Source organism: Gymnodraco acuticeps, unplaced genomic scaffold (assembly GCF_902827175.1).
Source record: "Gymnodraco acuticeps unplaced genomic scaffold, fGymAcu1.1, whole genome shotgun sequence".
In the NCBI taxonomy this organism is placed as follows: Eukaryota; Metazoa; Chordata; class Actinopteri; order Perciformes; family Bathydraconidae; genus Gymnodraco; species Gymnodraco acuticeps.
Genome location: NW_022989853.1, coordinates 19,834 through 47,266, shown reverse-complemented (window position 1 = coordinate 47,266; position 27,433 = coordinate 19,834). Strand labels below are relative to the sequence as shown.

General features: G+C 39.7%; 1 protein-coding gene across 16 annotated transcripts in view; it reads left to right on the top strand.

Moving 5' to 3' along the window:
* Window positions 1-313: 313 nt before the first annotated feature.
* Window positions 314-27,433, top strand: part of LOC117561696 (nebulin-like) — a gene marked incomplete at its 5' end in the record, with an annotated part of 41,815 nt that continues 14,695 nt past the window's right edge. For 5 of the 16 annotated variants that reach the window (XM_034239353.1, XM_034239328.1, XM_034239273.1 and 2 more), the window contains 23 exon segments: window positions 314-418; window positions 1,818-1,919; window positions 3,902-4,003; window positions 4,104-4,211; window positions 5,827-5,931; window positions 6,025-6,129; window positions 6,399-6,503; window positions 6,633-6,737; window positions 7,050-7,160; window positions 7,630-7,740; window positions 8,372-8,473; window positions 14,182-14,286; window positions 15,073-15,162; window positions 16,211-16,324; window positions 17,148-17,252; window positions 19,559-19,663; window positions 20,411-20,515; window positions 21,753-21,863; window positions 22,908-23,018; window positions 24,117-24,230; window positions 25,194-25,298; window positions 26,040-26,144; window positions 27,041-27,145. In XM_034239353.1, the coding sequence (XP_034095244.1) occupies window positions 314-418; window positions 1,818-1,919; window positions 3,902-4,003; window positions 4,104-4,211; window positions 5,827-5,931; window positions 6,025-6,129; window positions 6,399-6,503; window positions 6,633-6,737; window positions 7,050-7,160; window positions 7,630-7,740; window positions 8,372-8,473; window positions 14,182-14,286; window positions 15,073-15,162; window positions 16,211-16,324; window positions 17,148-17,252; window positions 19,559-19,663; window positions 20,411-20,515; window positions 21,753-21,863; window positions 22,908-23,018; window positions 24,117-24,230; window positions 25,194-25,298; window positions 26,040-26,144; window positions 27,041-27,145 (2,436 nt within the window). 16 annotated transcript variants of the gene reach the window in all.

Genomic DNA, 27,433 nt, shown 5'->3' with positions numbered 1-27,433 from the left:
GTGTTACAGTATGTTTTGTCAGTGTGTGTGGATGTGTGTGTGTGTGTGTGTGTGTGTGTGTGTGTGTGTGTGTTACAGTGTGTGTGTGTGTGTGTGTGTGTGTTACATTATGTTTTGTCAGTGTGTGTGGATGTGTGTGATGAGTTCGGGAGCTCCTAATAATCTTAAACAATAATATTTGTTTATGCCATACTTAATAAAATGCCATATACTCGATAAACTTGATGTTTAACATTCATATCGAAAGTACGTTTTGGCAGCCGTTTATTTTCCTGCATGTTTCTAATCGTAACGTTTCATATCTTGTTCACAGAAACTGTACAGAGCGTCCTTTGAGAAGAACAGAGGAAACTTCAAGTACACCTGCGACACGCCGTTCTTCCAGGCCGCCAAGTATGCTTCCACCCTCATCGACGACGTGAGTTTCTTCATTCTTTTACCCAACGCAGTCATTTATTATCGCAAAAAGCAGTATTATTTTTACTTTGATGATATCCATTTGTAATATAGACATCTTTCTGTCTTTGTGCATCTCTATTGGACTCTCAGCTTGGAGGTAAAAGTGTCAGAATTCATAGTTTTATATTTAATTATCTGATTCAAATGTTTATGAACTGCATTATTGTTGAGAAACCAATGCATTATGTGTCCTTTGTTCTTCATATCAACTTCTTGTAACCAGTGGTGGAATGAAATATTTAATGTTGTGTACATTCAAAGTACTTTACTTGAGTATTTACTTCTTCTCCATTGCATCTAGAGGTCATTTTTGTAGTTTTGACTCTAGTATATAGACCGCTTAAGTTACTTTTCAGAGTACAGTTTTTAACCCCCCTCTGATTTTGAGTGTCACCTGAAATGTGACTTGAACTTTCTTACTAAGCCAAATAAACTAGAAAATGATCTGGAAAATCCATCGTCACAAAGCAGAAAACGGGGCTATTTTACTGATAAATAATAATACAAATGTGACTTTTAGAGATACGTTGTTCTCACAGTACAGTGGCAAAGCTTCAAATATATGAGGACTTTATAAAATGTGATGTATTGCTGCAGGTTAGACTACCCCAAATGTTAAAATAAGCACAGCTGAAGCAGTAAAACACAACATACACACTAATTCAGCAGTAAGATTAATCAGGTTTAATAGAAAACATAGACAGGGAACCAGTGGCGGTTCTAGACCAATTTGACAGGGGGGGCCACTGGGGGGCCAGTTATTTTCTGAGGGGGGCACAATAAATGCAGGACGAAAAAGAGAACTAGACAGTATGAAGTAATTGCGCATAAGAAAACAATGCAATACAGTTATTGGTATTTGTTTCAGTACACTTATTTATTTCAGATAGATCTTATAGTTATTACTGTTATTAAGTTATAGTGCAATGTTTGCACTCACACCATATTTATATAAAAATAAAGGCAATGAACAGTTACATCTCTACTTTACATAAGGGTGTCTGCACAATCTCACATTACAGAAACAAAATCCTGCGGTTTTTGGCAAACCGAGTACCAGAAAATATACATTTTAAAAAAAAAACAATAACTTTTCATTGTTAGGGGAGCCACAGGTCAGTGTTAGGGGGCACTGCCCCCCCCTGCCCCCCCTAGAACCGCCCCTGCAGGGAACATAACTGCACAATACATATTGTAACTCTCCATCCTTCAGGTACATTTAGCTGATTATACCGCTACTAGTGTTTCTTCCACCACTGGTGTTAACCTTCCTTTCTCCCCCTGAAAAGTCTCATCACATGACAGCGCACTGTTTTCTGGATGTTTGTCATTAACCACCTTCTGACATTTTTGAGCAGAGGTCCTACAGAGCTTCTTATGAGAAAACCAAGGATAAGTTCACCATTACTACAGATGATCCTAGATACAAGCTGGCCAAAGCAAACAACAAGATGAGCCAGGTAACGTCCTGCTGGAGCTGAAACCACCGGCCTGCCTCTTCCTCTTCCTCCTCCTCCAGACCTCTGCTCTGATGCATGAGGTCATCCACAGACCTGCCGGGGGTCTGCGGCGCATGACGGCGCTATGTCTGTGTTTATCAGTCCCACAGAGGTCGATGCAGGCACTCACAAATAGCAGCTGGACGGTTGTGTTGAGTGAGCCTCTATCTGTGCCATCAGACAGACGGTTGAATCGACCCATGATTACATATTTAATATCTTTATATGATGTCCAAGCAAGGTCGCAATTGGAAGATTTTTAACAGACAGTTTAATCACTCATATTCCCATGATAACATGTGACATATTTATTTATTTTTACACATTTTTGGTGGCAATTGGAAGATTTGTAACAACATCCTGGATCCATCTTTTCTTATATACCTTTACATTATAATTGTTGTCATTTGGGTTGTCTATGTTTATAATTGTATCAACTTTTTTAATCTATACACACAACATCTATTACAAGTCTGTGATAAAAGGGAGAGTGATCCCTCCTCGCCTAGTTTTTTTTCCATTTTACCCGTAATTGTGGGGTTTCAGTGGGAGCTTTCCTTGTTTCTGCGAGGGTCTTAGGACAGAAAGTGTCATATTAAATCCCCCTTAGACAAATGTGTAATTTGCGACATTGGGATTATAAATACATTTTCTTTTTTTACAATATCTGTCACTCTGAAGGCACAGATGAGGACAAACAGCTCCACTTGGATCTCCGGAGTACTGCTCCAGTCCTCTCAGTGTTTCTGCTGTTTTACATGTGTCCTCAACTATGGCATGCTGTATGTGTGTGTGTGTATGTGTGTGTGTACAGGCAAAGTATAAATCCAAAGCAAAGAGTCTTCTTAAGAGCGGTTGCAATGAGCTCCGCCGCCCTGACATCCTCTCGGCTCTTTACCAGTCCACTTTGAGCAGTAAGGTAAACAGCCTCAGAGATGAACCACCTGTTTACATTCAATAATACCTGTGTAGTCAACAGGTTACATTGTTTTTATTGACTGCCATCTCTCAACAAGGTCTTATAACATCTCAAAGTCATCCAATTAAAACTCCTTTCCTCCATTCAACTCCTGAAGGGGTTTTAACTTCCACACTTCGCACCATTCTCCTTCACGCTAAAAAAAAACATCCATCACCAATTCGTTTTGCTTCATGTGTCATTGATGCCTTGCAGTAGTTGCACACCAGCAGAGTGACGTATCTAGAGTCAGAAATGGATCTAATTGATGCATTACAGTCAGAATTTGAGGCAGAGACAAAAGATATGATTTCTATTTTACTATAACGCCAAATATACTTGACTGTCACTGTCTTCTCTAGAGTAAACCTCATGTTTTTGAAGCCACTCTACAGTATATATATCAGCCTCAGATTGACAGTGATCCATAGATTAAGATGGACTGCTGGTCAGCGTGGGTACTGCTGACTTTCATGACTGAATCGTGGTAACACATGTCTTCATTTTCACCTGGAAAATAACTGTTCTGCACGTTTCATAAAGCATCTTATACTAACATATGCATGGCACCATTTCACTCATTACACATGTTAGCTATCTGTTTCTGAAGTAGTTCATATACTGTTAGAGAACTATCCAAGAAGAAAGAAGTGAATGAAAAACGAAAGAAACAGATTTTTCTTTCAACTTCACTTTATTTAATTATAACAACTCATTTAAAGCCATATAAAATACTTCTTTTACTTTGTCTTTTCTCGTCACCAAATCATTCATCCCTTTTCACCGTCATTTACTAAAATTGTTAAAATCCACAAACCATTCACTGAAACTAACATTTCACAGATACATTTCCGCCTTTTCTTGGATAGTTTTTACCGTTACTTGACCGTTAAAGACAGAAATATACATGAATAAAAGCAAGTTAACACATTGACACATTTTCTACGAGTGGTGCTAACTTTGTTGTGTTCAAACCCTTCATCAGTGGAAGTACAAGGAGCAGTATGAGCGTGCAAAGGACAAGTTCACCTCAATCCTGGAGACTCCAGAGTACGAGGCGCACAAACGCAGCAAGAAGATCCATGACGTGAGTTTCTGGATTCTTCTCCATTCTTTTGTTATTTCTAAACTTTAATATTGGTGTATTCTGAGTTGCTCCTGACTATGTGATCCTGTTAATCCCTTAGATCATCTACAAAATGGAGTACAACAAGACCAAGGCTAAGGGATACACCTTGCCTTACGACACCCCTCACGGGCAGCACATGAAGAGAGTGAAGGAAATCACCAGCAACGTGAGTCCCACTCAGACACCCTGCACTGTTATCTTCTACAGAGACATCGGAAGCCAAAATATACGATACGATAATACGATTTACTTGAATGGTCAGATCAAGTCTGAAATGTTACTTGCATCACAGCAGCTCCATGAATACTTGCCAACCCTCCCGATTTTCGCGGGAGACTCCCGATTTCATAGCCCTCTCCCGGTTTCCTCCCAGGGTCATATTTCTCCCGATTTCTGACAAAATCTGATTTACTCACGACTGTTTCCACTCGGACTTTAATACAGCTATACTATTGTTTGGTTTCCATGGTAGCGCGTCTCTTTAGTAGCGCGTGGAACTGAAAGTCTGAGAGGGTGAGGAAGAAGATAGTCACAGTAAACTGAACAAGAATCGACAACTCTACCCTCTGCTCACTCCTTTCCTGTATATATACAGGTCCAGCCCACATATGCTCCATCAAGGATGCTGCTTCAGGCCGCGAGGCAGTGCACTTACAGCTACAATAAGCATGTTAATGTTAATCTATAGAAATGTGTATTGATTGGGATAAACCCCTTGAGATGCACCATCTCGTTTTCAAGGGGGTCCCGACAATAGCAACAACTTACAGACATACATAAACAAAAAGACACAATGCAAAACATGACACACAAGACAAACCACATACAGTCTGTTAAGTAAAATTCAAGCAATGCACACAATCATTACAATTTGAGACAGTCGAGCAAATCAGTTTCATCAATATCAGTTATAACAAGTACAGACCAGCTGAAAGTGAGATGATAATGCATGTTTAAACATACCCAATGATGCAAGAGATCAGGAGCAGGTAAAGTATTCCAGTCTGTTACAATCTAATACAGCTCCGGCAGTGGTTTTGAAATCCTACCGATTTCTGAGGTCTCAAGGTTGGCAAGTATGTAACATCAACAGACACATATCAAGACACAATACATGACAAACAAACAAGAAACATTCAACAACAGCACGGTCACTGAGAGAAAACCTGCTCAAAGAGCCTTCAGCGAGCGTTTGATCTGGATTCAGCTCTGTGTTTACTGAGAGGACTGACTGAAGCACAAACTGCCTTCAGACTTCAGACTGACTTTATTGAATCTCCCATTAGATGGTAGCAGTTCATATTCTCTGTTCAGAACATGCTTTGGGTCCCAGATGATGTTGTTGGACAGCCATTTAGGTTGTCATAGAGTCTCTGACAGGGTTGGCCAACAATCTTTGAGCAGATTTTTAACAGGTGGAGCCGTTTTGATTTGAAAGCTGTTGACAAACACTTGTACCAGGTAGTATTGCAGTACTGTAGAATAGACAAACAACAGAATCATTTCTCTGCTCGCCCCGAAAGACCTAAGGCTGCGGAGAAAACGCATTTTAATTTAGGGCGTGTGGCGCAGTGGGTTGTGCGTTGGTGTTCGGATCAGGGGGTCAGGGACAGGTTCAAACCCCACTGCAGTCAGCATGTCATTGTGTCCCTAAGACACTTCACCCCAAATTGCTCTCCTGTGGGGATTGTCCACATTGTTGAGTATGTAAGTCGCTTTGGATAAAAGCGAGTAACATGTCATGTCATTTGAAATCATTTGGTGTTTTTTTTCTCTTGCAGCTGAAGTACAGAGAAGTGTATGAGAAGAGCAAGGCCCAGATCAACATAGCACCGGACGCTTTCTCGATCCGTGCTGCCAAGGAGGCCTACAAGAACACCAGCAATGTAAGTGTCTTCAGTGCAGGAATTAAGGATGGATTGAAATTGAAAATGTGAAAATATTGAATAAATATTGGGGGTTTTTTCCTCGGTTTTCAGCTTGACTACAAGAAGAAGTATGAAGCCACCAAGAACAAGTGGATCTGGACGACAGACAGACCCGACTTCCTCAATAATGCCAAGAACACCCTGCAACAGAGTGACGTAAGTAAATGTGTTTTATTCAATGAAATGCTGCCACACAACAAAAACAACAAATTAAATGAACTGTCAACATATTTCAGAATCTCAATATACATCTTTTACAATAATAAAAAACATATTGCTTTTCCAAAAAGGAGTAGGATGATGTGTACACTTATGTGGTCGTACCTCTTCTCCTTAACTTAAAAACAACTCCCTCTTCTTTAGATGTTGCATTCTTTTTTTTAACAACATCCAACAGCATTTGTTATCCATTGTTTCACCCACAGGTTGAGTACAAGTATGACAAAGAGTCGATGAAGGGCTGTGTGATCCCCGTGGTGGATGATAAGTTTACCCTCCTGGCGATGAAAAACAACGAAATGTACAGTGAAGTAAGTATTTCCCACATCGTTACATCTCTATGTATGATTCGATGGAATTACTCCAGATCGCAAATGACAATACATCTTCAGACTTAGATGTTGAACCGGTTGTAATCTGTGTTTGTTGCTGCTCTCCAGTTGAAGTACAGAGAGAAGTATGAGAAGTCAAAGGGCCACTACCAGCCCATCAGCGACACTCCTCAAATCCTCCATGCCAAGGCTGTGCGCAGTTTGGCATCAGAGGTAAGTGTTATTCTGAAAAACAACGTATTTTGAAACAGTCAGACATGTCACACTAAATGGTGTTTTATTCACTTTGAAGAAGCCCTATAATATTGTCTCTTTCCTTTAGTGTGTTTTATAGATTTGAGTACATGTCAATGGTTTGCAAAGGCTAAAATCCCAAAGTTGAGGAAGTATGAGAAAAATAAAGACCCTTTTGAACGTTATAGCATGGACACATGTCACAGTGTAGGCACAAAATACAAATATGAACCTGAAAATGAGCCTCATATGTCCTCCTTGTTTATATAAGTTCTTCATTTTCATCCTCAGAGCAAATACAAGGAGGCCAGTAAGAAGGAGATGCAGTCCGGCTCGTTCACCACGCTGTCTGAGACCCGTGACACCGTCCACAGCAAGGAGATCAACAAGCTTATCAGCGGGGTACAACTTCCTCACATTCATTTATTATTTATATTTTCCACATGTAAATATATATATATATTTTGGACTGTTTATTTCTGTGTCTTAATTTCTCTTGTGTACATTGCCTTGTGTTTTTTATGCTGCTGCAATGCAAACATTTCCCAAATTGAGATCTACCTACCTACCTACCTACCTACCTACCTACCTACCTACCTACCTACCTACCTACCTACCTACCTACCTACCTACCTACCTACCTACCTACCTACCTACCTACCTACCTACCTACCTACCTACCTACCTACCTACCTACCTACCTACCTACCTACCTACCTACCTACCTACCTACCTACCTACCTACCTACCTACCTACCTACCTACCTACCTACCTACCTACCTACCTACCTACCTACCTACCTACCTACCTACCTACCTACCTACCTACATTCATTCATTCATTCATTCATATTCCTTTCCTTCCTTGCAGAAACTGTACAAAGCGAAGTTTGAGAAGGATAAGGGCAAGTCTGTTTACAACAACATGGTCGTTCCACCTGAAGTTCAGCACGCCATGGGAGTCGCCAAGAGCCAGAGCAACGTGAGTAATCCAAAAAACCCATAGGACAAAAAAACTAATGTAAAAGCACGAGACAATAAAACCATACTTATAGCCACAGACTGAAAACGCTCATACATGATGTAAGAACATTTTAAATCAACAAAATAGTAATCCCCAAAAGTGCTAAATAACATTTTATGGACAGCATTTCAAGATTCAAGGCTTTTATTATTAATCATGTGTACATTATTGTGTATTGTGTTTTTAGCACTTCTTCATTCATGTGATGTTTGAATGCTTTCTCCAGCACTTTGTGACTGACTGTGAAAAGCGCTTTATAAATACATTTTACTTGCTTACTTACTTAGCTACAGTGTAGATATATCAATGAAAATCTGAGGTCACAGGCTCCAACAGTGCAACACGATAAAACTGATAAAATAGTGCAAGTAAATACAAATAAAATAGAATAGAAATAGTGCAGAATATTCTTTATACAAGTAATTGGAATATTGATACAAGTTGCAAACAGATGAATGTTATGGATGTTCTTTCAAACGTTCCGGTGTTTAACAGTCTTAGTGGGATGAATCTTCATGTTTCAAATCCTTTCACATTTTCTGGTGCATAGTTGTATTGTGTCTGATGTGCTGCCTTCCTAACCCTTCAGATTCAATACAAGAAGGATGCCAAAGCCAACCTGCACTACACGAGTGTGGCCGACCGTCCCGACATCAGGAAGGCGACCCAGGCTGCCAAGCTGATCAGTGAAGTAAGCAGCAATTTAATGAACATGTACTGTAGGTTAAATACTTAAAGGTCACCTATTGTGCAAAATCCACTTGTTCATGTCTCTTCTACATCAACATGTGTCCCCTCTTCTACATCAACATGTGTCCCCTCTTCTTCATGTCTCTTCTACATCAACATGTGTCCCCTCTTCTTCATGTCTCTTCTACATCAGCATGTGTCCCCTCTTCTTCATGTCTCTTCTACATCAGCATGTGTCCCCTCTTCTTCATGTCTCTTCTACATCAGCATGTGTCCCCTCTTCTTCATGTCTCTTCTACATCAACATGTGTCCCCTCTTCTTCATGTCTCTTCTACATCAACATGTGTCCCCTCTTCTTCATGTCTCTTCTACATCAACATGTGTCCCCTCTTCTTCATGTCTCTTCTACATCAACATGTGTCCCCTCTTCTTCATGTCTCTTCTTCATCAACATGTGTCCCCTCTTCTTCATGTCTCTTCTACATCAACATGTGTCCCCTCTTCTCCATGTCTCTTCTACATCAACATGTGTCCCCTCTTCTTCATGTCTCTTCTACATCAACATGTGTCCCCTCTTCTTCATGTCTCTTCTACATCAACATGTGTCTCCTCTTCTTCATGTCTCTTCTACATCACCATGTGTCCCCTCTTCTCCATGTCTCTTCTACATCAACATGTGTCTCCTCTTCTTCATGTCTCTTCTACATCACCATGTGTCCCCTCTTCTTCATGTCTCTTCTACATCAACATGTGTCCCCTCTTCTTCATGTCTCCTCTACATCAACATGTGTCTCCTCTTCTCCATGTCTCTTCTACATCAGCATGTGTCCCCTCTTCTTCGTGTCTCTTCTACATCAACATGTGTCTCCTCTTCTTCATGTCTCTTCTACATCAACATGTGTCCCCTCTTCTTCATGTCTCTTCTACATCAGCATGTGTCCCCTCTTCTTCATGTCTCTTCTACATCAACATGTGTCTCCTCTTCTTCATGTCTCTTCTACATCAACATGTGTCCCCTCTTCTTCATGTCTCTTCTACATCAACATGTGTCCCCTCTTCTTCATGTCTCTTCTACATCAACATGTGTCCCCTCTTCTCCATGTCTCTTCTACATCAACATGTGTCCCCTCTTCTTCATGTCTCTTCTACATCAACATGTGTCCCCTCTTCTTCATGTCTCTTCTACATCAACATGTGTCCCCTCTTCTTCATGTCTCTTCTACATCAACATGTGTCCCCTCTTCTCCATGTCTCTTCTACATCAACATGTGTCCCCTCTTCTCATGTCTTCTTCTACATCAACATGTGTCTCCTCTTCTTCATGTCTCTTCTACATCAACATGTGTCCCCTCTTCTTCATGTCTCTTCTACATCAACATGTGTCCCCCTCTTCTTCATGTCTCTTCTACATCAACATGTGTCCCCTCTTCTCCATGTCTCTTCTACATCAACATGTGTCCCCTCTTCTTCATGTCTCTTCTACATCAACATGTGTCCCCTCTTCTTCATGTCTCTTCTACATCAACATGTGTCCCCTCTTCTTCATGTCTCGTCTACATCAACATGTGTCCACCTCTTCTTCATGTCTCTTCTACATCAACATGTGTCCCCTCTTCTTCATGTCTCTTCTACATCAACATGTGTCCCCTCTTCTTCATGTCTCTTCTACATCAACATGTGTCCCCTCTTCTTCATGTCTCTTCTACATCAACATGTGTCTCCTCTTCTTCATGTCTCTTCTACATCAACATGTGTCCCCTCTTCTTCATGTCTCTTCTACATCAACATGTGTCCCCTCTTCTTCATGTCTCTTCTACATCAACATGTGTCCCCTCTTCTTCATGTCTCTTCTACATCAACATGTGTCCCCTCTTCTTCATGTCTCTTCTACATCAACATGTGTCCCCTCTTCTTCATGTCTCTTCTACATCAACATGTGTCCCCCTCTTCTCCATGTCTCTTCTACATCAACATGTGTCCCCTCTTCTTCATGTCTCTTCTACATCAACATGTGTCTCCTCTTCTTCATGTCTCTTCTACATCAACATGTGTCTCCTCTTCTTCATGTCTCTTCTACATCAACATGTGTCCCCTCTTCTTCATGTCTCTTCTACATCAACATGTGTCCCCTCTTCTTCATGTCTCTTCTACAATCAACATGTGTCCCCTCTTCTCCATGTCTCTTCTACATCACCATGTGTCCCCTCTTCTTCATGTCTCTTTCTACATCAACATGTGTCCCCTCTTCTCCATGTCTCTTCTACTACATCAACATGTGTCCCCTCTTCTCCATGTCTCTTCTACATCAACATGTGTCCCCTCTTCTTCATGTCTCTTCTACATCAACATGTGTCTCCTCTTCTTCATGTCTCTTCTACATCAACATGTGTCCCCTCTTCTTCATGTCTCTTCTACATCAACATGTGTCCCCTCTTCTTCATGTCTCTTCTACATCAACATGTGTCCCCTCTTCTCCATGTCTCTTCTACATCAACATGTGTCCCCTCTTCTTCATGTCTCTTTCTACATCAACATGTGTCCCCTCTTCTTCATGTCTCTTCTACATCAACATGTGTCCCCTCTTCCTTCATGTCTCTTCTACATCAACATGTGTCCCCTCTTCTTCATGTCTCTTCTACATCAACATGTGTCCCCTCTTCTTCATGTCTCTTCTACATCAAACATGTGTCCCCTCTTCTTCATGTCTCTTCTACATCAACATGTGTCCCCCTCTTCTTCATGTCTCTTCTACATCAACATGTGTCTCCTCTTCTTCATGGTCTCTTCTACATCAACATGTGTCCCCTCTTCTTCATGTCTCTTCTACATCAACATGTGTCCCCTCTTCTTCATGTCTCTTCTACATCAACATGTGTCCCCTCTTCTTCATGTCTCTTCTACATCAACATGTGTCCCCTCTTCTTCATGTCTCTTCTACATCAACATGTGTCCCCTCTTCTTCATGTCTCTTCTACATCAACATGTGTCCCCTCTTCTCCATGTCTCTTCTACATCAAACATGTGTCCCCTCTTCTTCATGTCTCTTCTACATCAACATGTGTCTCCTCTTCTTCATGTCTCTTCTACATCAACATGTGTCCCCTCTTCTTCATGTCTCTTCTACATCAACATGTGTCCCCTCTTCTTCATGTCTCTTCTACATCAACATGTGTCCCCTCTTCTCCATGTCTCTTCTACATCAACATGTGTCCCCTCTTCTTCATGTCCTCTTCTACATCAACATGTGTCCCCTCTTCTTCATGTCTCTTCTACATCAACATGTGTCCCCTCTTCTTCATGTCTCTTCTACATCAACATGTGTCCCCTCTTCTTCATGTCTCTTCTATATCAACATGTGTCCCCTCTTCTTCATGTCTCTTCTACATCAACATGTGTCCCCTCTTCTTCATGTCTCTTCTACATCAACATGTGTCCCCTCTTCTCCATGTCTCTTTTACATCAACATGTGTCCCCTCTTCTTCATGTCTCTTCTACATCAACATGTGTCCCCTCTTCTTCATGTCTCTTCTACATCAACATGTGTCCCCTCTTCTTCATGTCTCTTCTACATCAACATGTGTCCCCTCTTCTTCATGTCTCTTCTACATCAACATGTGTCCCCTCTTCTTCATGTCTCTTCTACATCAACATGTGTCCCCTCTTCTTCATGTCTCTTCTACATCACCATGTGTCCCCTCTTCTTCATGTCTCTTCTACATCACCATGTGTCCCCTCTTCTTCATGTCTCTTCTACATCACCATGTGTCCCCTCTTCTTCATGTCTCTTCTACATCAAACATGTGTCCCCTCTTCTTCATGTCTCTTCTACATCAACATGTGTCCCTCTTCTCCATGTCTCTTCTACATCAACATGTGTCCCCCTCTTCTTCATGTCTCTTCTACATCAACATGTGTCCCCTCTTCTTCATGTCTCTTCTACATCAACATGTGTCCCCTCTTCTTCATGTCTCTTCTACATCAACATGGTCCCCTCTTCTCATGTCTCTTCTACATCAACATGTGTCCCCTCTTCTTCATGTCTCTTCTACATCAACATGTGTCCCCCTCTTCTTCATGTCTCTTCTACATCAACATGTGTCCCCTCTTCTTCATGTCTCTTCTACATCAACATGTGTCCCCTCTTCTCCATGTCTCTTCTACATCAACATGTGTCCCCTCTTCTTCATGTCTCTTCTACATCAACATGTGTCCCCTCTTCTTCATGTCTCTTCTACATCAACATGTGTCCCCTCTTCTTCATGTCTCTTCTACATCAACATGTGTCCCCTCTTCTTCATGTCTCTTCTACATCAACATGTGTCCCTCTTCTTCATGTCTCTTCTACATCAACATGTGTCCCCTCTTCTTCATGTCTCTTCTACATCAACATGTGTCCCCTCTTCTTCATGTCTCTTCTATATCAACATGTGTCCCCTCTTCTTCATGTCTCTTCTACATCAACATGTGTCCCCTCTTCTTCATGTCTCTTCTATATCACCATGTGTCCCCTCTTCTTCATGTCTCTTCTACATCAACATGTGTCCCCTCTTCTTCATGTCTCTTCTACATCAACATGTGTCTCCTCTTCTTCATGTCTCTTCTACATCAACATGTGTCCCCTCTGTGGAAAGAGACTCTGAAAGTTTCAGGAACAAAGATTCTCTCTCTTTTTGATCCATTTCTATAAAAACCTGTCTGAAAATGAGCTGATCAGATTTTGGCCACTTTATGATGTCATAACGATGTTTTGTCTTGTGTAACCATTAGCCAATCAGCAACCAAGGTAACCCCCCCCCCCCCCCACCTTATCACCTGAATCTCCTCCTAGAGCACCATTGAGTTCTTTGTAACCAAATCTCTCTCAGAGGGGCGTGGGGAGGGGCTCCTTTTTTTCATCTAAAGTAACAGACAGAAAATCAGCACTTTGGAAACAGGGCTGAAGCACAGGGGATTATGGGTAATGCTGCAATGATCTGTTTGGTGTTTCAGCCAATCAGAGACAGGCTCTGTATATATCTGAGACCTGTGATATACTGATGAAGAACAGTATAATAGGGGGCCTTTAAAGCTGCACATAGAAAGGCAGAAATAAGCTAAATCTCATTCTGCACAAGGTTCATTCACTACCACGGTTAACCATGAAGAATTAAATCCTAATATATTCCCTAAACTTTAATAATTACAAACCCAGATGTTTACTTTACGATTATTATGGCAAAAATATTTTAAGAAAGATATATTGTTGTGTTTTATCTCTTTTGACAAATGAATTACTCTCATTTGTGTGTGGAAGGAGACAGAGGGAGAACAGTAAAGGAAGAACTATTACACAATATTATTACATATGTATTCCTATTGTGATATGTCTTCACATGAATCGTCTATATCTGTATATCAACATCACAATACCTAAGTATAAGCCCACCATCTATGAAGCCAGATTTATGTTGAAGCCACAACAACAACTCAAATCCCTATAAGAGCAAATACAACAGGCCTTTTTCATAAGTGAAAACTGAGGTGTTCCTTGGCTCATGCTACACCCTTCCACCGAGTTTTATGGACGTTGTATGAGTCGTGTTTCTGTAATTCTGCTGAATAACTCTAAAAACCGGACCGGATTAATGTCAGCAATCAACAGTAAAGACCCCCGCTGTAGCTCCTCTACTTGTCCACTGATTCTTGATACTTGGTTTTGTTGTCACCAGGTTGGTTACCGTGATAAGGCCCGTGAGGCGGCCAGCCGTGGAGGATCGCTGGCGCACCGCCCAGACATCGCTCTGGCCACTGAGGTGTCCAAGCTGACCAGCCAGGTACAACCATCTGCCCAATGAAACCCTGGGACGCTGCATTCCCACTATTTCCCTTCATATATCTTGGTTATTTAATTATAAAAAATGTTTGCGTCTTTGCAACTTAGAGAGTTGTTAGAGCTGCTGTTTTAATCCTCCTGAGAGACTCTTATAGGGAAACATCAAAGCATCAATAAAACAGGTCACACAAAACACAACCTGGGAACATTTTACATTCATTATATGACCCTCTCCACAGGAAGCCATACAAGGCAACTTGTTTATCTTCCTCCATCTCTTCCTGTAGTCATAAAACACTTGAACACACACCACCTGTTCTTCTCACACATAGCATCATCACAGTATAACATCTGTCATCTTTCAGGATCCCACTTTGTTAAAAGTTGCATTTCATTATTATTAAACTCATACATTAGGATTTATTAAAGCTTTAATACCATCATTTGCATCACAGAAGGAAGCCCTTTAACCCGAGCAGAGATCTTCCGTCTGGGTGTCATGTTAGCCTCCATATGCTAATATTTGCCCACTAGTAATGCCGAGGTAAAGCTTTGCGAACTTAACGAGCGCTTTCTCTGCCACCCTGCAGTATTTATATATGTGTTAATCTGTCGTTGTGACTCCATGAAAGTACATGTGTAACTGCTCATCTCATTGTACATGTCCTCCATCTTTAAACCTGTCCTCTCCCTCCATCCTTCTTCACTTCTATTCCTCATCTCTTTCCTCTTCCATACCGTCCTGGTCTGTGTGTTTCTCATCCCTCCATCTCACTGCGCTTTGTAGGTGGAGGCCAAGCCCTCCTCCCATGGAGCAGCTTCCTATGATACCCCCCAGATGCGCCACATTAAGAAAATGAGTGCCGTGACTAGTGATGTAAGGAGGTTCATGCCCAGAACCTGACGGGCTGCTACTCTCTGTCTGTCCCCTCTTGTCTTTCTGTTCACTTCATGTCCACCTCGTTGTTTTTTGGCTTTCTCTGCACCCTCTGCACTTTTGTTTCCCCCATAAGCTGTGAAGTGTGTCATCACTGCATTTGTTGCACTGGTAGCACTACTGTACACCTACTGTATCTTTGTTCCACATTTTAAGATCTCAATTAGTCCACGAAATATGTGTTAATCCAGTAGTCCCCATGCACAATATCCTACGTTTTGATCTGGAACCAAGAGGGCAGTTTGAAATGTATTAAACGTGGGTTCAAGTTTACAAAAGTCTTAATTTAATTGTGTTTTTCTGCTGGATTTACACATGTTTTATCTAAGACATTGTTTTAAGGATACTGATTTGTGTCACCGTCTATCCGGAGAACAATTCAGGCGTCCTCTGAAACACTATTTATGTTTCTCACAAGCTGAATTAGGCTTTGTTCACACTGCATCTTAGGTGGTCCGATTAGAGACTTGAAGTTTACAAATTGTCCCTTGAGACTCATTTGAGATGCTTTCTAGTGTGAACTGTAGCCAACCTCAGCTCAGACGCTAGAAACAAAGTCTCTGGATGTCTCCACAGACGACCGGTTTGGTTTTATTCAGAAGCACCTCTCGTGTGATCGCTTTCTGTTGTTTGAAACAAATACTAAGTAGGGTGATCTCTTCTCTCTGAAACCAAACTGCGGATGTGAACACACCCATAGAGACGAGGATTTCTGAAACCAAAAGGGGAAATGTCTTCATGCATGAGAACCACATGTTTATAGGAAACACTGTCGTTTTTCCCGTGTATAACAAGGGATACAATTGGAGTGTTAATATTGAAAAGCAAACCCTTTAAAAAGAAAGGAAGCTGAGTCCCTTTTTATACACTTTTTGTTGTCTTTTGAAATGTTTTCAGTGGGATGGAGTCTGTCAATATTCCGCTGGTTTTGTGTTTTTAAATCTGTCACCTCCTACGCTGACTTTAAACATCTATCCGCCTCTAATAGTTGAAATACAAGGAGAAGTTTGACAAGGAGATGAAGGGAAGGAAACAGCAGTATGACCTGCAGAACAGTAAGATTTACCAGACGCTGAAGGAAGCCACCGTGCTGGCTAGTGAGGTGAGTGCATCAATCTGTTTCATTTTTTTGTACACGGCCCTTATTCTGTCAATCACACCAAGACACGGGTTAGAGTAGTGAAACAAGTTGACTTGAATTTGAAATCTAAGAGAATATTCAAGTGTATTTCTCCTAAATGTATGACTTTTTTTTTGTAAATGTATAACCTTAATATAGTCAACGTTTTTTTCCCGTAAAATGTTATTAAAATTATTAACAATATCAATGTTTTACAAAATAATGAATTCAGATTTAGGGCATTTTTGTAAATTAACAGGAAAAAAAACTCAGATAATCTCTGACATTTAAATTATACATTTACCTGAAAAAATGCAAAAATGTAAGACAGAAAAATTCAATTTCGGACGTGTAATTAGCTAAAGCTTTGTTGTTTATTGATATCAGACAATGATACTACAGATTATTCAATTATTAATTAAATATTTCGTTTTGTTATTGCATTCATTTGTATAGTACTGTATCATGTCTGTATCATCTTTTGTTTCATTTGTATTTTCTTTGGTTTGGGTTTACACTCGAAAAAAATAACTAAACTAAATACATTTTTTCTCAGAGAATATCAAAGTTTATTTCTCCGTAATTCTTTAGATCTTTCATTAACTTTTACTACCACTAGTAGAAAACTGGAAACTCCTAATTTATTAATTGTACTCCTACATTTTATAAAACAAAAGCCTTTATCTTTATACCAAGTATTCACTCACTTTCTTCCATAATCTGAAGACATTACCCTACATACCAAATACAAAGAAACCCCATATTGAGTTATTGTTATTATAATGTCTGCTAACTCTGTCTGCAGGTGAAGTACAAGACAGACTTGAAGAAGCTCCACAAGCCTGTGACCGACATGGCGGAGTCTCTGTCCATGCAGCACAACCTGAGCACCAGCAAACTGTCCAGCACCGTAAGACCCACCCTCCTCTAACCCTCTCACCCCCCCCCCCCCCCCCCAAAACCCCCAAACCCCAAAACCCAGGAAGCATCTGCATGAGTTCAGTTCAGTGTTTCCGCCAGAGGTGGGAAGTAGTGGAGTACAAATACTTCGTTACTGTACTTAAGTACACATTTTTCTGGTATCAATACTTTACTCCACTACTTATTGATCTGACGACTTTTTACTTTGACTTCTATGTAAGAAGTCAAAGTAAAAAGTCGTCAGATCAATAAGTAGTTTGAACACAAATACCTTTACTTTCTACTTCTTACATGTTGAACCCAAATACCTGTACTTTCTACTTCTTACATGTTGAACCCAAATACCTGTACTTTCTACTTCTTACATGTTGAACCCAAATACCTGTACTTTCTACTTCTTACATGTTGAACACAAATACCTGTACTTTCTACTTCTTACATGTTGAACACAAATACCTGTACTTTCTACTTCTTACATGTTGAACACAAATACCTGTACTTTCTACTTCTTACATGTTGATACCTGTACTTTCTACTTCTTACATGTTGAACACAAATACCTGTACTTTCTACTTCTTACATGTTGAACACAAATACCTGTACTTTCTACTTCTTACATGTTGAACACAAATACCTTTACTTTCTACTTCTTACATGTTGAACACAAATACCTTTACTTTCTAAATCTTACATGTTGAACCCAAATACCTGTACTTTCTACTTCTTACATGTTGAACCCAAATACCTGTACTTTCTACTTCTTACATGTTGAACACAAATACCTGTACTTTCTACTTCTTACATGTTGAACACAAATACCTTTACTTTCTACTTCTTACATGTTGAACACAAATACCTTTACTTTCTACTTCTTACATGTTGAACTCAAATACCTGTACTTTCTACTTCTTACATGTTGAACACAAATACCTGTACTTTCTACTTCTTACATGTTGAACACAAATACCTGTACTTTCAACTTCTTACATGTTGAACTCAAATACCTGTACTTTCTACTTCTTACATGTTGAACTCAAATACTTGTACTTTCTACTTCTCTCATTTTACAAACAGCTGGTTCCTTTAGTCTGAATGTGTGTTTGATGCGTGATCATTATTCTTTAGAGTCATTGCGTGCCTATTGATTTGAACACGATCCGTGTATCCATCATTTCCTGGTCTTCTCTAAAGAAGAGGGACCAATGGAAACGTTGTCATGTTGCCGTTGTTCAGCATGGAAACATTCATTAGCTAACAATGACATTATTGTTCTATTAATATAAAGGGAGGTCAGGTACTCTTTAAAGCAGCTGCTAGTTATGGGTACTTTTTACTGAAGTACATTACAAAGCCCACTTTACTTTGACTTGAGTAAAGAAGTTTAGTCAGTACTTCTACTTGTACCAGAGTATTTTTAAACACCAGTATCTGTACTTCTACTTGAGTAAAGGATGCGTGTACTTTTGCCATCTCTGGTTTCCTCTGCACTGAAACGTGTCTGAACTCAGTGTTTCCATCACCTCACGGCACATTAACCGTCTACATGCATCTCATGAACTTAACTCCATCTCCTAAACATCCTCTGACCTCTGACCTCATCTGGTAGTGACCCTTCTCACCCTTTTTACCTTTTGAACCTCCCATACTATCCCTTTCCTTTTAATCTAAACTCCTTTACTCCTCCCATTTCGTGTTTTTCCTCCTGTAGTTTGTACCAAACTCTCATTAATGATCACTTAACACAATCCCCCCTCTTCCTCCATTGATTATCGACCATTCATAATATAGTTAACTACCTTTTAGGGCTGCACAATTAACAGAAATTCTATATGGCTTAGTGGAAAATCCCAATCGCAGGAGGTAAAGTTATTGTAAAAATATGTAAAAATACAATTTCGGATTAAGTATTGTGATATGTCACAAAGTGTATTCGACAGACTTTTAAACAAATGTTTGTTTCGTGCAGATTATGTTAAAATCACACCATTTAATAGATTTTTTATGGATAATAATGACGCAAAAATCTCTTTGGGAATTATATTGCAAAAGTCGTTTTTTTCACACTGTGCAGCCCTAACTTCCATCCTGAGTCTCCCTCATTGTTTTCTCAGCATGTCATGTATTTTGACATTGTTCTTTTTTGAAGTTGTAATTCTACTATTTCTTTCTGTCATTAAATATGAGACTTTATTGTAACTATGTAATGGATGGGAGTAAACGGCAGACAAAACGCTTTTTCCCCCACTTCCTGTACTGAGCTGTTTTACTTGATTGGGAACCCCCCCCCCCTCTTAGTACTGCTACAAGAAGAAATTTGAGGAGAGTAAGGGTCACTACCATATGATTGCTGACACACCAGAATCGCTTCATCACAAGGAGGCCACTGAGCTCCAGAGCAACGTAAGTGAAACTGACTTTAGGGGGGGCAACAAACACCCCTCCCTCCCAAAATAAAAAACACTGCTGTGGGTTCAAACTGTTTACAATGTCCACTGTCAAAGAAATTGCGATAGCTTCAATTCCTGCACACACAGAAGAGGGTTTTTGCACATATGTGTTAATAATTGAAGTTGCTAGCTTGGCAACACGCAAAAATGTATACTGATATAATACATGGTAACATTTGAGTGTCACATTGCATATGTTCCCTTACATATACAATACATTAATAAGAAAGGCATTTGAAATGAGACACAACTCAAAGTCCTGCAACTCAAACAAGATTTCTTATCATTTAAACGTCTAAAGGTGCCGATTACAGACTGATTTAATCATTTTTTTAAACGTGTTCTCATTCTTTAAAGGACAATACTAGTGGTTTGCAAGCTGTATCATTAACTTAGTGTATGTTTACTGTTACTGTTTACCCATTTTGCATTTTATGGTGTCATGTTTTTGACTTCATAATGTCTGGTAACCACAAGTTCCCAAATAATGCCTTTTCGGTATAAGATTCAATTATAAAATCATAGAAAAAATGCCTTATCACGATATTTCTTCACATCGTTAAACTCGTATTCATTTTTGAGATATTTATCTATTTAAATGTATTTCACGCTTTCAGGCAAGGCGGTATTTGTAGCATACTGAAATGAATGCAACCCCTAACTTATACTATGTGTCTCCGTTATATGTGCTGCTGTCCAGGTGAAGTACAAGGAGAAGTATGAGAAGGAGAAGGGAAAGGCCATGCTGGACTTTGAGACGCCGACATATGTGACGAATAAGGAGTCTCAGCACATGCAGAGCCAGGTAAACAATCTGTCTCTTCTGTGGTTCAAATGGATATAACACACTTCATTTGACAGGCTTCTCTCTCAGTCTGGAGACTCCTGAATGCCTGCTGCTGTACAGTATATATTAACTTGTATCGTGATGAGTCTTTAAATTATGATACGCCACAGCTTGTTGAATGTCCCGCTAATGTTTTAAGTTAGACGAACGTTTGGAAAAACATTTACAGTGCCTTCATTGCCCGTTTATTTAATCAAGATGTTGTTTCAGTGGATATTAGGGACAATGTTGATTTTAGACACGATACATTTAGTCCCTCGCCATTTCTTATACCTTAAATAAACTGGGAGAAGGCAGTGTAAATGTTTTTAAATGTATGCAATGCAGGCATTTTGTTGTCTTCTAATACTGTGTATATACGTTGAGAGTGCTTATAGTTACTCCCAGGATGCAGCAGTGGCAAAGGTAAAGTATAGGTTTGTCTTTGTTTATAAAGATTCCTACTGATAATTTAATTAGTTCAAACTTTAGAGCTGCTTTCCTGACATTAAACACCTCCTACACTCAGACCCGGCGTCACGTGGGGGCCCTTCCAGGATTTTGGCACTCAGAAATAGGCGTTATTATTGTTCATTTGTAGGCCATGGATATACATTAAGAGAACATGTACATTGCGTATATTGAAAGATCATTTTGGTGTAAAATAAACAGTTGGAGGTGACGTTAAACGTACATTTTTCAATGATTGAGACATGTTCTTTGCTTGTAAATGAGGCCAGAACACATAACAAATGATAAAAATCCCCTTCAGGTCCAGTTAGTCCGAATGTTTGTGTTGTTACAACTAAATCACTATGGTGGCTCGAAACTGGGTACACATATTAGAGAATAACGGTTTAATTTCTTAGTCTGCAGCCCTGGTGGAATGGTAAATATATGAAATGCAAATATATGTGTGCAACTATGTTCAGATCAATGAATTCCAGATGAACTTAGAGACGTAAAGATGGGCAGATATGCTTATAATAAATCAGCAAGATCAATAAACCAGGAAGTTAAGCGCCCACCTATGGATTTAGATCTGCTACAAATGCACTCGTACACAAGCACAAGTACTAAAGACTTCTAATACGGGATTTGGTATCATCGTATGGTCGGCGTTGCTGACCAGAGAGAGGTAACTTCTGCATTGTGAACCTGCACTGCTGCATGTTGTAAGCTCTGTCTGTCTGTCCCTTGTCTTTGCTGCCAATAGAAAGACTATAAGAAGGACTTTGAGGAGAACATGAGGGGCAGAAACCTCTCATCGCTCGAGGTGACTCCTGCCATGACACATGTCAGGCACGCCACCCAAATAATGAGCGAGGTAACTAAAGGACGACTTGTTCCTGACAAGCTCACCCATTCTTTATAATCATACTAAGACTGTATCACAACCACGGCCCCTCTTCATTTCCAACACTTGTTACTATTTAATCCTACGAGTGCTTCCTTTTTTCTTGACTTCTTGCAGCTTCATCCCGCTGTTAGGTTTTAGTTTGTTTGCATGATTCACTGCACAGCTTTAAAGAGGCCCAATTAGGCTTTTTTAGGATTTTCCATTTCCTGCAGTGTGTTGTATAGATTTTAGTGCATGTAAATGGTCTTCAAAGGCTAAAATCATTTTGTTTTTGACTCCAACTTGTATTCAGGAAAATTCAGTTTTTTTGTTTCGTAAGATAGTGACATTCCTATATACCACTTGCGCTTCTATTGGCTAGCTCTCCAACACATTGTACGTGATAGGCTAAGGGGCGGGACAAGTCTAAGTAGTTGACCAATCACAACAGAGCCGGCCAGCTAACCAATCAGAGCAGACTGGGCTCTGGTTTCAGACAGAGGGTGAAAAGAGGTGCTGCAGCACAGTCAGTATGAGAAGAGCTTTTTGAACAGTAGAACCACTAAATACAAAAATGGGTCCGTTTAATTCATCAATTTATTTTATCTCTATCCATAGTATCCATAGTATCCATAGTATCCATAGTATAGTATTGTTGGTGTTAAATGTGTGTCCATTTGCATCTTGTTATCCTAATTTCCCAATCAGAAGACGACTAACAGCTTAATGTTATGCATGCAATCACATCATTCAATGAAAGTGAAATGCTGTTGTTGTTTTTGTTTCATCGTCTGTACGACAAAATGTGGTTCACATTTTCTTTGATCAGGTTTCTTGCCAAAGTCACCAATATCTCCAATACAATATTCACTGTTTAAGAATGATAAATTAGACCTAATCTATTGCAGCTTAAGCTTTGTTTCTATCAGGAAGTGTGGTGACTTTGAGCTCTGTTCTGTCTGTCTGTATGCTTCGGCCTGGCCTGCCTGTTTGCCCTTCTCGCATTGTCTCTGTTCTTCTTCCGTCCTGTAGAAAGAGTACAGGAGGGATCTAGAAGAGGGAGTGAAGGGTAAAGGGCTAACTTTACTGGAGGAAACTCCGGAGCTTTTGAGAGCAAGGAATGCCACTCATATCCTAAGTGAGGTACGACCGACTGAGAGGAGATGGAGACAGTCTCTCAACGAGTGCCTTCCCACAATCCATCTGCTGAACCCTTTCCTCTTAACTAAGCTTCACCCTCACACTAAAAAGGGTGACTGCTGGGTTTGACCCCTTCGCTTCATGACTTCACTAACTTTCCCAGCACACTCCTTTTCTTTTATTTCCATCAAATGTTCTCTTCTTGAAATGCACCTTCACCCTGTTTGATGTTCCCACGATGTTCTCTTATACTCATGTGTTGTAAACATTTCAAAAGTCAACTTTAAATCGATTCAAAGCATAGTTAGTTTTTTATGAAAGTACTTTTTCTCAATTCACAGCACATGTACGTAGATAGACAAGCACCTGCAATACAGAGGAAGCCAGACAAATGCTAATCTATTGTAAAATATAGTAATAAAATGTTTTGATCAAGATTGCATCAAAGCCTATCTTCAACTGAAGTTCATTATTTGTTGAGATATGCTCTCTGTGCTTTTTAGGACTGTACCCGAATATCCGAATATTCGTTCGTTGGAGTAATATTCGGGTTTCAATTTCGTTATTCGGATTTGTTTTCGTTGTTGTTGTTGCCGCGCTGTACTGCGGCTGCCAAATTGAATTGATTGAATTCTCCAATATCAACGTAAGAGCTTGTGCCTCTTCGGGGGGTGCTAATACTTAACCATAAATGTTATCGTTTACTTTCTCCGTCTTTATATGTAGATATGACTTTTTCTCGGTTAATCTCCGTCACGTTGTTTCCATAGCAACAACAACTTCCTATCAACAGCGCTACCTCTCCTTCAAAATAAAAGCATGTCTATAAAAAAAACCACATGAGTTTATTTAAAATGCCTAATCCTGCTTTAACACACTGTCCTTAACTCCTTTTTTCCTCCAGTTTTGAGTGGGACACCCAATCTGCTGTCCAATTGACCTTTTTAAAAATCCTAATTGCCTCTAACTCTTCTTTATTCACCATTCCCCTAGACTTTTGGTTTTGCAGCCCCACTGAGTGTGAATGAGTAACACTTTCATATCTGCTTTTTGCAAACACAGAGCTTTTATGTAACACTTTGTTGCCTGTTATATTTACAGAGAGAGTACAAGAAGTCGCTGGAAACTGATATTAAGGGCAGGGGGATGATGGCTTTGGCGACAGACACTCCTGACTTCATGAGGGCGAAGAACGCTACTGACATCCTCAGTCAGGTGGGAATCAGACTGAATATTTAGAAAACATTTCAGAGAGCACATCTGGTGTTTGTATGTCTGTGTTGAGCAGAGATGGGAAGTAGTGGAGTACAAATACTTCGTTACTGTAGGCTACTTAAGTACATTGTTCTGGTATCAGTACTTTACTCCACTACTTATTTTTCTGACGACTTTTTACTTTTACTTCTTACATGTTGAACACAAATACCTGTACTTTCTACTTCTTACATGTTGAACTCAAATACCTGTACTTTCTACTTCTTACATGTTGAACACAAATACCTGTACTTTCTACTTCTTACATGTTGAACACAAATACCTGTACTTTCTACTTCTTACATGTTGAACACAAATACCTGTACTTTCTACTTCTTACATGTTGAACTCAAATACCTGTACTTTCTACTTCTTACATGTTGAACTCAAATACCTGTACTTTCTACTTCTCTCATTTTCCAAACAGCTGGTTCCTTTAGTCTGAATGTGTGTTTGGTTCGTGATCATTATTCTTTAGAGTCATTGCGTGCCTATTGATTTGAACACGATCCGTGTATCCATCATTTCCTGGTCTTCTCTAAAGAAGAGGGACCAATGGAAACGTTGTCATGTTGCCGTTGTTCAGCATGGAAACATTCATTAGCTAACAATGACATTATTGTTCTATTAATATAAAGGGAGGTCAGGTACTCTTTAAAACAGCTGGTAGCTATGGGTACTTTTTACTGAAGTACATTTCAAAGCCCATACTTCTTTACTTTTCAAGGGTTCAAGGTTCTTTATTGTCAAACTAACATAGCTACAGAGTAATTATGTCAAACTTTTACTTGAGTAAAGAAGTTTAGTCAGTACTTCTACTTTTACCAGAGTATTTTTAAACACGAGTATCTGTACTTCTACTTGAGTAAAGGATGTGTGTACTTTTGCCATCTCTGGTGTTGACTGATGTTTTCTGTCCATCAGAATAAGTACAAACACACCGCTGAGATGGACAGGGCGAGCTTCACGAGTGTCATCGACACCCCGGAGATCATCCATGCTCAGCAGATGAAGAACATCATCAGCCAGGTACATTAAATCCCCAATTTAAAGTGGGCATATCATAAAAAAACTCCCCTTTTCATTGTTTGTGCACAAACATTTTCATATCTGACAACACAAACTGAAATAAGAAGTCAGTTTTAATAGACGGCCAACTAGCTTCCTCTCTGGTGTCACATGCAGGTTAATAATATATACTGTATATATATATTTTTTGCTAGATATTTAGAAAAGACATGGCATTTTTGGTAGGGGGGCTTATAGAGAATGGCACTAAAAATGGATCGTTTCAGGCAAAAGGTGAGAACAGGAATGTGTGTTTTCAAAAGTCGAGACCACTTTTAAGGAAATGGCGTTCCAATGAACCACCGCATGCTCTTCGGTACGGAGTTATCTTCCACCACCAGAATTTAAAATCTGATACAACACCAGATAGTTATTAACTCTGCTTTTCTCCCATAGATCTCCAACAGCTATCTACAACCATGTATTCTTCTAAACCATTAATATGTCTCTTAGACCCAATTCTAACTAAGCTATTCAAATAAGTTCTCCCTTTAATTAACATGTCTTTACTAAATATGATTCATCTGTCTTTATTCTCAGGATATGTACCACTTTCCTTTCAATTAGCTTCTTCTAAACCCCAAGCTTGACCAAGAGGTTTTGAACAATCCTAACCCAATATCTCACCTTCCCTTTCTTTCTAAAATCCGTTTGCTTGATTAAGTAAACAATTCAATTTGGCTTTTTGTTTTTTCCCAACAGAAAAAGTACAAAGAGGAGGCTTCGAAGACCATGTCTCAATATGTGCCGGTGTTCGACACTCCAGAGATGCAGAGAGTCCGTGAGAACCAGAAGAACTTCAGCACTGTGAGTAGAAAATATATATATAAGCATGAATTAATAAGCCTGTTTCTACTGGGGCCGCAGCGAGTATCTGAGTATGATGAAGTCAGAGGTTCTTCCAGAGTCTTGTGGCTCTGTGTCTACATGTCTGATTAAAAGTATTATCTTCAATACTTTATACGTATGTATTATGTTCTGTAAAGTTGTAAAGTCAGTGTTTGTATTTAACCCTCCTGTTGTCTTTGGGTCAAATCTGACCGATTTACTACTTTCATCAATCATAACTTTTTTGTTTTACATTCGATTGCATAAAGAAAAGGAATTAGTAACCATCCGGATCAGATAAAACACCCTCACACACACACACACACACACACACACACACACACACACACACACACACACACACACACACATACTCTAGATGTGTTCCCCCCCTTATGTGCCCATCCCCCCATGTGAATCACACCTGGCACTCACAAACACACACACACACACAGAACAATTTGATACATTTCCCGCTCTTATGTGCCCATCCCCCACATGGATCACACCTGGCACACGCAATACATGTTCAGTGTCTATTCTTTGTATATTTACTGCAGATGTTCATGTATACCAGTAGTCTGATACAATATGTACAGTTTGAAAGGGTGTTAAATGAAATGTGGTGATGATTAATGGTTTTTGTGTTAATGTAATAGCAGTTAAAACAGGACCGGTCAAATTTGACCGCGAACACCAAAGTAAGGGGAAAACGAAGACAATAGGAGGGTTAAAGCGGTCTAGTACTCAGTGTAGAAACTAAGGTAGATGTGTTCCTTCTTATTGACGAGTTGTTTCTCTTCTGGTTTTCTGTTTTCTTCTTTTTTATTTTGACCGATTGTAAAACATGTTAACTTTTGTTTTTCTCTCTGTAGTATCAGTACCAGATTGACCATAAAAACATAAAGGGCAAAGTGTCTACTATAAAGGACACTCCTGAAATGCTCCGTGCTAAAGAGAATACAAAGAATTACAGCTTGGTATCTACTCCATCAGATTTTTGTCTTAATCTTTTCTAATAACACTTTTTAAAATACATTTTTCTTGATTTGTTCCCTTAATATTTTTTTTAACAAACCCTGATATGCAGCCCAAATATCTTTGGACCAAACAGATTTTTTTTAACCTTGTGGAAAACTCTGCATTTTAATTCAAGCAACTAACTTCTTATAGTGTGACATTTCTTAGAGCAGAGCTTGTGTGTTGTGAAATACCGTGTTGTTGTGTCCTTTAAATGTTGATGTATATGTTTGTTTTGTTGCTGTGTG